This window comes from Ovis aries, chromosome 15, assembly GCF_016772045.2.
Source record: "Ovis aries strain OAR_USU_Benz2616 breed Rambouillet chromosome 15, ARS-UI_Ramb_v3.0, whole genome shotgun sequence".
Classification (NCBI taxonomy): domain Eukaryota; kingdom Metazoa; phylum Chordata; class Mammalia; order Artiodactyla; family Bovidae; genus Ovis; species Ovis aries.
In genome coordinates, this window is record NC_056068.1 from 49,521,045 (window position 1) to 49,533,357 (window position 12,313).

At 42.5% G+C, this 12,313-nt stretch overlaps 1 protein-coding gene across 1 annotated transcript; it reads left to right on the plus strand.

The window, feature by feature from the left end:
* Nucleotides 1–4,908: 4,908 nt before the first annotated feature.
* On the plus strand, nucleotides 4,909–5,856 carry LOC101121373 (olfactory receptor 52P1-like). Its single transcript, XM_004016696.5, has one exon. It carries the CDS (start codon nucleotides 4,909–4,911, stop codon nucleotides 5,854–5,856), a length of 948 nt encoding a protein of 315 aa, XP_004016745.3.
* Nucleotides 5,857–12,313: the final 6,457 nt, after the last annotated feature.

Below are 12,313 nucleotides of genomic sequence, written 5' to 3' on the forward strand. Positions count from 1 at the left end.
TGGTCTTATTGCTCTTCAGATATGTGTCACCCATAATGATTCCTCCTAGTAGTCCCTGACATAGGAATCATCCCCTCCAGGTCACAGATGAGAAAGCAGGTGGAGAGAGGTTAGGTCACAACTGAGATCACACAGCTTGGCAGGGAACTTCCAGGTGCTTATGAGCACCTCTAGTGACAGAGAACTTGCTCTTTTCCTTCTAAGACAGCCTTGTTACTGAAACTTTAGCTTCTATTCTTGCATATTTTTAAGTAAAGGCTTTCTCATCCCAAATACAAAGATAATTAGGAATAAAGAGAGGTGAGGGGCATTCTGTTGTTGTTGACTCCCAATTTGCATAGTGGGAAAAATGAAGTTGGAATATTTTTTGTTAAGCAAAATAAATGCTCAGATTCCAAGAAAGAGGTCAAGGCGAAGGTAAGGGTGTTTGGATCCTCACTTTCTGGCCTTCTCATTAATATTTGAGTTAGAGCCCATGAAAACCAGGAGGGGAAGATTGCAGGAATTTGGGAAATGATGCAAGGCAGGAAGTGGGTTACCATCACCAGCATTCAGATGAGCTCTTGCTGCTTTCAGCTCAGTTCAGTTGCTCAGTTATGTCCGACTCTTTCCAAGCCCATGAACTGCAGCATGCCAGGCCTCCCTGTCCATCACCAACTCCCAGAGTCCACCCAAATGCATGTCCATTGAATCTGTGATGCCATCCAACCATCTCATCATCTGTTGTCCCCTTCTCCTCCTGCATTCAATCTTTCCCAGCATCAGGGTCTTTTCAAACAAGTCAGCTCTTTGCATCAGGTGGCCAAAGTATTGGAGTTTAAGCTTCAACATTAGTCCTTCCAATGAACACCCAGGACTGATCTCCTTTAGGATTGACTGGTTGGATCTCCTTGCAGTCCAAGGGACTCTCAAGAGTCTTCTCCAACACTACAGTTCAAAAGCATCAATTCTTCGGTGCTCAGCTTTCTTCACAGTCCAACTCTCACATCCATACATGACTACTCGAAAAACCATAACCTTGACTAGACGGAACTTGTTGACAAAGTAATGTCTCTGCTTTTTAATATGCTGTCTAGGTTGGTCATAACTTTCCTTCCAAGCAGTAAGCGTCTTTTAATTTCATGGCTGCAATGCCACCTGAAGTGACTTTGGAGCCCAGAAAAATAAAGTCTGCCACTGTTTCCACTGTTTCCCCATCTATTTCCCATGAAGTGATGGGACCAGATGCCATGATCTTTGTTTTCTGAATGTTGAGCTTGAAGCCAACTTTTTCACTCTTCTCTTTCACTTTCATCAAGAGGCTTTTGAATTCCTCTTCACTTTCTGCCATAAGGGTGGTGTCATCTGCATATCTGAGATGATTGATATTTCTCCTGGCAATCTTGATTCCAGCTTGTGCTTCTTCCAGCCCAGTGTTTCTCATGATGTACTCTGCATAGAAGCTAAATAAGCAGGATGACAATATACAGCCTTGATGTACTCCTTTTCCTATTTGGAACCAGCCTGTTGTTCCATGTCCAGTTCTAACTGTTGCTTCCTGACTTGCATACAGGTTTCTCAAGAGGCAGGTCAGGTGGTCTGGTATTCCCATCTCTTTCAGAGTTTTCCACAGTTTTTTGTGACCCACACAGCCAAAGGCTTTGGCATACTCAAAAAAGCAAAAATAGATATTTTTCTGGAACTTTCTTGCTTTTTTCCATGATCTAGCGGATATTGGCAATTTGATTTCTAGTTCCTCTGCCTTTTCTAAAACCAGCTTGAACATCTTGAAGTTCACAGTTCATGTATTGCTGAAGCCTGGCTTGGAGAATTTTAAGCATCACTTTACTAGCATGTGAGATGAATGCAATTGTGCGGTAGTTGGAGCATTCTGTGGCATTGCCTTTCTTGGGGATTGGAATGAAAACTGACCTTTTCCAGTCCTATGGCCACTGCTGAGTTTTCCAAATTTGCTGGCATATTGAGTGTAGCACTTTCACAGCATCATCTTTCAGGATTTGAAATAGCTCAACTGGAATTCCATCACCTCTACTAGCTTTGTTCATAGTGATGCTTCCTAAGGCCCACCTGACTTCACATTCCAGGATATCTGGCTCTAGACTAGTGATCACACCATCGTGATTATCTGAGTCATGAAGATCTTTTTGTACAGTTCTTCTGTGTATTCTTGCCACCTCTTCTTAATATCTTCTGCTTCTGTTAGGTCCCTACCATTTCTGTCCTTTACTGAGCCCATCTTTGCATGAAATGTTCCCTTGGTATCTCTAATTTTCTTGAAGAGATCTCTAGTCTTTCCCATTCTATTGTTTTCCTCTATTTCTTTGCATTGATCACTGAGGAAGGCTTTCTTATCTCTCCTTGCTATTCTTTGGAACTCTGCATTCAAATGGGTATATCTTTCCTTTTCTCCTTTGCTTTTTGCTTCCTTTCTTTTCACAGCTATTTTTAAGGCCTCCTCAGGCAGCCATTTTCCTTTTTGCATTTCTTTTTCTTGGAGATGATCTTGATTCCTCTCTCATGTACAATGTCACGAACCTCTGTCCATAGTTCATCAGGCACTCTGGCTATCATATCTAGTCACTTAAATCTATTTCTCACTTCCACTGTATAGTCATAAGGGATTTGATTTAGGTCATACTTGAGTGGTCTAGTGGTTTTCTCCACTTTCTTCAATTTCATTCTGAATTTGGCAATAAGAAGTTCATGATCTGAGTCACAGTCGTCTCCTGGTCTTAGTAAACAGTAAAAGTGGCACACTTTTGAGTGGCAGCTTAGGAACTAAGGAAATTTGATTCAATTATTAAAAGACTGAGTGGGGGGAAGGAAAACATGGAAAGGAAAGAAAATAAGATTGCTTCACTTAAACCTGGATTTTTCAACTCTCAATTGCCTCCACACCAAAGAAAAGGCACTGAAGCAAGCACACTCCAAAAACGAAGTCTTACCTAGCTATATGGATCTGTGTCTTCTGAATACAGCCTTGTACATGTGCTTTCCACAACATATAGACACAATCACACACTCAGCCAAACACACAGTATTCCCATTCATAGCATGGGACAGTTTTACATATATCATTTCATGAAATCCCCCCACCCGGATATTTCTCTGTCCCTGACCCTTCAGCCACCACCCAAATTAAATCCCTTCTAGACCTGCTTTGGTCCAAGATGGATGGTGAAAACTTGGGGAAGAAGATAGTACAGAAGAGAAAGTAGGGAATACATGGAGGCAAGGTGGAAGAGGCAGAAGGAGACAGTGTGATTCATTCATTATCACAGTAACAGCCACAGTTGGCACAGGTATGAAAAATCAAGCATCCTGGCCCAGGGTTCCTTCCCCCAGATCACACTGGAAGACCTCGCCCTTTCTCTTCTTGCAGTTTTGTCTCTGGGTTTGGACAGCTGATGCAAGAGTTTACAAGGAATATTGCCGTTTAAGGTCAGGGATACACATGGGCTATCTCCAGATAATCCAATCAGTTTCACACTCTCTGTCCCAACTAGCAACCAGAATGTAGTCACATCCTGTTATCTTAGAAACCAGGGTATGACAGGTAGCTTTGTCTCTCTCCATTCTTTTCTACTCTCTCCTGTGTCTGTTTCTGATTCTTATTCTGTCTTCTCTCCTTTTCACCCTTATCTCCTCTCCATCTAGTGTCTCTCCTTCTTGAATTTTTAAATTTAATCTCCCCTCTTTCTCAGATTCTCAATTACTGGCTGGCTAGTGGTTAAGAGAGAAATGAGAAGGCACTTGTAAGAGAGAGAAGATCAGGGGATACAGAGAGTGTGAATAGTGGACAGAGATGGGGAGGAGATATGTAGGAGGTCAGTACTATCATTAGACCAACTCTATTTGCTTACGGTGAGTGAGTCTATTATTCTAATGATTAAAATTCTCTACTCATCCCCTCTTTTTTTCCCATGTAATTTTTATTTTTATGAGAGACTATACTTGGTCTGCAATTGTCTCTCTATCAGATCACCCATTATGGCTGAATCACCTGACATCTACCATTGACAAATTCTGCATTTCACCTGTTTTCTAGCAGCATCCATGCAGGACACCTAAGGCAAGCACAGGATCCCAGTACTAGCATTACTCAGGCAGTGTACAAGAGACCCAGCCCCTCAACATGTGCTTCACTGTGCCTGATCTGAACCCAGATTTATTTTTTTTAATTTTTAAAAGAGTTTTGGTGGTGCCACACAGAACATGGGATCTTAGTTCACTGATCAGAGATCAAACCTATACCTCCTACACTAGAAGCATGGAGTCTTAACTATTGGGCTTCCAGGGAAGTCCCCTCGACCCAGATTTTGAGCCTTAACTGTGAGTAATCATAGGCTCGATGGATGGAAAAATCCACCCAATATTTCCTTGCTTTCCCTTCTCTTCCCTTCAGTCCTGATTTTCCCATCTTGAAAAGTAACCACATCTGATTCATTTGACCATGACATTACCCTTATATTGTCACCCAGGCAGATGACTCAGAGTAAGTAGATGGATATAGACAGAGTATAGGTAGAAGACGATTCACAAGCAGGAAAAGAAAGAAAGCTGTAAGAGTTTCTAGCTGCTCATCTTCACCATGAAGAGGGTTTTGCACCCATTCCACTCACCCTTCACCCTCTAAGATAGACATTATCAAATCAGACAGAAGAGGAAAGGGCTCCTTTGAATGAATCCTGATCATGACAACTTCACCTCTTGCCTTGCATCATTTCCAGGCACTCTATAATCTTCTCACACTGTATATTTTTCATGATATATAACTCAAATATTTCCTGCTGCCATTTCTGTTTCAGCCACAGCATAAGGATGCATCCCAAATGCTTCATCTCTCAGCACTTCCTAGAGTTCAGATCAAGGCAATAATTTCTCTACCTACCCTAATTTGACTTAGCCATGAAATTCACAAACCACAGCCAGGAGAATCCAACCTCCTTCCTGCTTATGGGAATTCCTGGCCTGGAGGCCTCCCACTTTTGGATTGCATTTCCATTCTGCTCCATGTACACCCTGGCAGTACTCAGCAACATGGCAGTGCTGCTGGTGGTGTACTCGGAGCCTGAGCTGCACCAGCCCATGCATCTGTTCCTATGCATGCTGTCCATCACTGATCTGGTGCTCTGCACCTCCACTGTGCCCAAGCTCCTTGCGCTGTTTTGGGCAAACACTGCTGAGATCACCTTTGGGGCCTGTGCCACCCAGATGTTCTTCATCCATGGCTTCTCAGCTGTAGAATCTGGCATCCTGCTAGCAATGGCCTTTGACCGCTACTTGGCCATCTGCCGGCCCCTGCATTATGGGTCATTGCTGTCCCCAGAGGCTGTGGGCAAGTTGGGGGCTGCTGCTGTGTTTCGTGGCTTGGGACTCATGACCCCACTCACCTGCTTACTGGCAAGACTGAGCTACTGTGGCCGAGTGGTGGCCCACTCCTACTGTGAGCACATGGCTGTGGTGAAGCTGGCATGTGGGGGCACACAGCCAAACAACATCTATGGCATCACCGCAGCCACATTGGTGGTGGGCACTGACTCCATCTGCATTGCTATATCCTATGCACTCATCCTCCGGGCTGTGCTCGGCCTATCCTCCAAGGAGGCAAGGGCTAAGACCTTTGGCACTTGTGGCTCCCACCTGGGCGTCATTCTTCTGTTCTATACACCGGGACTCTTCTCGTTCTACACTCAGCGCTTTGGCCTACATGTGCCCTGGCACATCCACATTCTCTTGGCTGACCTCTACCTTGTCATGCCGCCCATGCTCAATCCCCTCATCTATGGCATGAAGACCAAGCAGATCCGGGATAGGGCCCTCCGACTGCTGAAGCAGGGCATTGTCCAGTCATAAAGTCTTCAACCTCACCTGGAGACCCCACCTTACTCTTCCCTTAGCCTTTGGGCAATGTCTAAGAGATCAGTGGCTCCCAGCATGATGGAGAGACAGAAACCCACCGTCAAAGGTATCCTTCCTTTGATAAGGAGGAACAGCACAGGTGGAATGGGAGAAGAACCATCAGGTGTTTCCCACTTGTGATGTGGGTGTGGTTACAATGCCCTGGGAGCCTCTGTGCAATGGGAAACATGGTTACCAAGCAGAAGACAGCTTCCCAGGGAATCCCATTCTGCTGTTCTGACATGGTTCCTGCCTTCCAGGAGACCTTGATAAAGTGAGAAAGATATGACTAGAGGTCTGACAAGGAGAAATAACCTTCATCCATAGTCAGGTGTTCCTACTCTGATGGGAATACCTGGATACCTCCCTCAGTGAGCACTAAATTTGATGGGAGAAACACACAGAATTCAAAGGGGCAGAAAGACACAGAGGCAGACCAGTCAGCAGTGGGTCAAAGGGACAACAACAAATAAGAATCAAGGGCAGAGGCGGTCCTAAGATGGCGGAGGAATAGAACGGGGAGATCACTTTCTCCCCCACAAATTTATCGAAAGAACATTTGAATGCTGAGTAAATTTCACAAAACAACTTCTGAACGCCAGCAGAGGACATCAGGCACCCAGAAAAGCAGCTCATTGTCTTTGAAAGGAAAAGAGGTAGGAAAAAATACAAAAGATAAAAACAGAGACAAAAGAGGTAGGGATGGAGCTCTGTCCCAGAAAGGGAGTCTTAAACAAGAGGTTTCCAAACACCAGGAAACACTCTCACTGCAGAGTCTGTGTGCCTCGGAAGCACAGAGGGCAACATAACCAGGTGGAAAAATAAATAAATAATTAAAACCCATAGATTATGTGCCCAACGGTAACTCCCCCAGGAGAGAAGCAGCACAGACGTCTGCATCCACCACTAGCAAGCGGGTACTGGTCAGGGAAGCGTGGGCTGCATTGCTTAGAGTAAGGACCAGGGCTGAATGCCCCAAGGGCAATCTGAAGACACTAACTTGGGCTAGCAAACCAGACTGTGGGATAACTATCACGCGAAAAGCCCTAACCTAAGACACCGCCAGGCCCACTCACAGAACAAAGGACTGAGCAGAGCTAGCCAGCTGCAGGCCATCCCCCTCCAGTGACAGGCAGACAGAGCTGGAAGGGGACAATCATAGCCCCAGAGAGGCATTATCTACCAAACTGCAAGCAGGCTTCATTGCTAACTAAGACTTCTTGGGATTCTGGACAGTCAACATCCACCTGAGAAGGTGCGCCAGTTGTACACCCATAAAACTGAGCAGCAGGGATGGGGGGAGGCGATAAGTCACAGCGACCATGCTCGCCAAACACCTGGTCACCTGAGCTGCTCAGACCTGGGAAGGGCACAAAATGCAGGCCCAACCGAGTCTGCACCTTTGAGGAGTATCCGAGTACCTGAACCTGAGGGGCTTAGACCTGGGAAGTGCATACAACCCAGGGCCGGACTCAGACAGGTCCCAGTAGAGCAACCTAGAGCCTAAGCAGTGTAGACAGGGAAAGCACACATGCCGTGAGCAGGGACAAACCCACTGTGGTCGAGACACTGCGAGCACACGCCAGTGTTATTTGTTTGCAGCATCCCTCCCTCCCCACAGCACAACTGAACAAGTGAGCCTAAAAAGTGTCCACCACCACCCTCTTCTGTCAGGGCAGAAATTAGACGCTGAAGAGACCAGCAAACAGAAGAAGCTAAAACAGAGGGAACCGCCTTGGAAGTGACAGGTGCAATAGATTAAAACCCTGTATTTAGTACCGACTACATAGGAAGGGGCCTATAGATCTTGAGAAATATAAGCCAGATCAAGGGACTATCCAAAAATGAACTGACCCCACACTGTCCATAACAACACCAGAGAAAGTCCTAGATATATTTTTACTATTTTTACTATCATTAATTCTTTTAATGTTTTTAAATTTTTAAGTCCTCTATTACTCCTCTAACTTTCACTTTTATAATGTACTATTACTTTTCAAAAAAAAAAAGAGAGACCCTATTTTTTAAATACATATATATTTTGTAATTTTTGTGACTTTTTTTTAATATTGTATTTTTGAAAATCCAACCTCTACTCTAGATTTTTAATCTTTGCTTTTTGGTATTTGTTATCAATTCTGTACCTTTAAGAACCCACTCTTCAGTACCCATTTTTACTTGGGAGTGAGATTACTGGCTTGACTGCTCTCTCCCCCTTTAGACTCTCCTTTTTCTCCACCAGGTTGCCTCTATCTCCTCCCTCCCCCTTCTCTTCTCTACCCAACTCTATGAATCTCTTTGTGTGTTCCGGACGGTGGAGAACACTTAGGGAACTGATTACTGGCTGGATCTGTCTCTCTCCTTTTGATTACCCCCTTTTATCCTCCTAGCCACCTCTATCTCCTTCCTCCCTCTTCTCTTCTCTCTATAGCTCTGTGAACATCTCTGACCAGTCCAGACTGTGGAGCACATATAAGGAAGTGATTACTGCTGTTGGGGTCCTTTAATGGACAGGGACCTGGCAGTCCAAAGGTGACGATAAGAAAGTGAAAGAGAGAAAGAGGCTGATACTCCCTGGTTTACACAGAAAACCAATAAAGTCCTTGACACAGGACTTGCATCTCTCACAAAGGCACCGGGTGCCTTCTAAAGGTGGGGTGAAGGCACAGGGTGGCTTCTCGAGAGAGTCTTAGAAGCCCGGGCAGGAGAGTGAGCAAGAGGGGTCTCTGCACTCCAAGGAATCAGCCGAAGAGAGAGAGAAAGAAAAAAGAAAGAAAGAAAGAAAGAAAGACACGGGGACCCAAGCTCTGATGGAGCAAAGGTGCTTTAATGATTTTTCTGTGAGTATATATAGGCTGTAGTACAAGAAGTTTCTTTTGTCAATGATAAAGATCAGAAAACCAAATGTAAACCAAGGGAACAGGGATGATGATGGTCACAAGGTCAGGAGACAATACATATCTCAAGAAAGGGGATCGAGACTAAGCAGTTTTGTCGTAAAGAGAATGTTTACTAAAGGAGATTCAAGCCTGTCTCACACAATGACCCCAGATCCTGGGAGCAGCGTGCTGTTCCACTTAAAAAGAAACAAAGGACTTGTGAGAAACAGCACGTAGGAATCCTCCTGTTAAACACTCCCCAACAATTCTCCATTATTTATTTATAATATTTGTAAAGAGTTCTGATCATTGGAGTTTGTTTAGTTTTAACAGTCTTTGCATGAAGGCAATGGTAGATGACAAATATAATTATCAAGACAATCGTTAACATTACAGTTCCAGACTGTGTTGTGAGTAATGCTTCAAAACCATCCACGTGGTTCTAGCCCAAATAATTGATTAGCTAGTTGTTCAGCTAAAGTTTTCAAATTAGTAGAAGAGAGCAGATTATTAGAAAAGGTTTCAAATATTTCTTTTTGTAATAATTGTACATTCAGAGAGACATTATCATGTATGTTTTGTAAATGAAATTTGATTTGTTCCCAGTTGTAGGCATTATTATTGAAATGAACAGGAGTAACACAAAATTGAGTAGAATTCCAATCACATTTTAACACTACCTGTTTTTGTACATCTGTAAATTGATCTGCAACCCATTTGATGGCTGTTTTTAGTTCCTGTATTTCTTCTTGAATATCCTCATCTATCTGAGACTGAGTGGCCCACATAGTATGGGCATCTTTAGCCCAATTTTGAATAAAATTACATGTTTGAATTGAGGTTTGTAAAGCAACACCAGTGACAGCAGCAGTGGTGCAAATAGCTATTAATCTCAAAATGCCAAAAATTAGCTATTATCCAATGAATCGTTTAGATCATTGGAGCAATTTAGTAAGTAACTGGGAAGCAAGTCCAGCCATAGGACCTTCTTCCTAGGGCCGCTGGAGACTTATTGGTAACCACAGATTGTGTTGAAATCAAAGAATCAAAAGGGAGTCATTTCTCAAGGAAATAGAGGAGTTAAGACAAGTATATAATTTATAATTTATACAAGTTACAGAACATAAAGTCTTATTTATCCTATAGCTACAACAAAAGGAAGTGGAACACAGGCTTGTATAAAATATGATTGATTATAGCGAAAGAAATTATTGCTATGGCTACAATTAGTTATTGTGAAATGTCCAGTCCAAGTCCCACGTTCCTCGATGCTTGCAGCAAGTTTCCAGATGTCCCATTGTTCAGGGCCAATCTGTTTATCAAGAACGATTCGAGGACGAGGGGGGGCCACTCCACCGCCAAGCCATCCAAGAAGTCCTCTGTCATGGTAATGCTCCATTGTATTATTAGTAACCTTCTATGTGGCGGCTCAGAGGTTAAAGCATCTGTCTGGAATGCGGGAGACCTGGGTTTGATCCCTGGGTCGGGAAGATCCCCTGGAGAAGGAAATGGCAACCCACTCCAGTACTCTTGCCTGGAGAATCCCATGGAGGGAGGAGCCTGGTAGGCTACAGTCCATGGGGTCCCAAAGAGTCGGACACAACTGAGTGACTTTACTTTTATGTTATTTGAGTAATATAATCATATGTAGTGTTGTAATATCATCTGAGCAGTTAGATAACCATATACCATGGGATCCCAAATCAACAATTGTATGATTAGCCATAAACATTAATTTTCCTGATTTGGCCTGACATTTGTCCCAATGAACAGGAATATATTTAAAGTTCTTATTAGTAAACCCTTTGCCTAGTGTTCATTGTTCTTTCCCTAATTCTTTCACTAAAGTTTTAGTAGTATAAACACGTTCATGGACAAAGAAAGAGTAGTAAATAATCCAAGCAGTGTCTGAAAGTCCTCTTTTAGAGGCAGGGTGAAAGCCCAAGTTTGTGGGCTAACATTTATGCATAATTCTGTTGGGCCCATGTACAAAGAAAGGACTTCATAACCTAGAGAGATATTAATTAGTTTTTCTTCTTCTTCAGGATGAGAGGGCCCCTCCAAGTTCCAAGGAGGGGCCATATGTGTTGAGTCATTAGTGGATATGATTGGTCTTATTTCTGTCCATTTTATAACCTACAATAAAAAAGAGGGGTTAGGTATATAAGCCCATTAAGCGTGATCAATCAAGTCAGCCTGAGCAGGGAAAGCAAAAGCAAGCAAAGCAAGCACAGCAAAGTAAGATATCTTCAGGATTCTGAGGCATTCCCTGTTGAGAAATCATATTTTCACCTTGATTAGTAAGAGTACTTATCTGTCCCCAAGTAGGGAGATCATAAGGTCGGTGACATCGAGTGCAGTGTTTTTTGGAAATTTTTAAAGTCGCCATGGCTTATATTGGAATTCCTTCTTCCTGAGGTTTTTGTTGTATTGTCTCTAGTCTGAATGCTGGGGGGGCCCTTAGGTTGAATCTTCTGAAGAGGAAGTCATATGAGCTCGTTGGCTCCATCTGGAGAAATAGAAGCATATCCCTTTCCCTGTAAGATTAGTTTCTTAGATTTCCATAGATTAGTTTAACCCATCTTGATATCAAATGGGCAAAGGAAGGGAGGTGTCCTTTAATGTTTCAAAGTGTTTTTCTGCTTATGTCAAAATATCTTCTTGCAGTAACTTTAAAAAATTTAAAACAAATAAAGCTATATTAACAATAGTTATAGAAAGAAAGGAAAGCGATAATGATGAAAACATTTCTAGGAAAATTTCAGCCCAAAAATAATCATCTGTTTGGAGATTGGTAGATAATGTCCACCAAGAGGACACTGAGAAGCTTTTAATTTATATTGACCTTGACCCTTGACTACTTAAATCTTTCTTCTTGAATGTTGTTTCCGTGAATTTGTTTATTTCTATGTCAAAGGTATGAGTCATCATCTTGTTCAGCCAATGCTATTGTTCTTCTTTTTCATATATGTAAATCAAATAGACCCAATTTTGGTTTTACGTTAACTCCTTGGTCTTTGGGTATTTTGGAATTGACAACATTGATGTTAGAGGTAGGTTTTTCTGGTTGATACAGTTTATGCCTCATGTTTAACAGATGGGATAGTCAGTGGCTTAAAACAAGCTTTTGTAGATATATGTACCCATTTAAAAATATTTTTTCATTAGGCCCAGGTATTGGTGGCATAGTCTGTCTAATGTAGAGTTTATCAGTTCCAACCAAGCAATGTGTCAGTCAGTAAGTAAGTTTGCCTTAATTTCCATGAGGTACTATAGTCTTGTTGTCATCATTAACTAACCATGAAAATTTGGCTGTGGTTTTGAAATAATGGGTTGATTGCTTTCTCATTCAACATATATGTTTTTTCTGATATAAAAAGAAATGAGATTTGACTGTGTTTTAAGTGGTTTGTGTTATTTAGGGCAAAGGATTAGGAGCAAACATTCAAATATTTTTTCTTAAGTGAAATTATTGAAAAGCTGATGCAGGACAACTTGATAAATGAAATGTTGCTCATACCCAAATATATTTG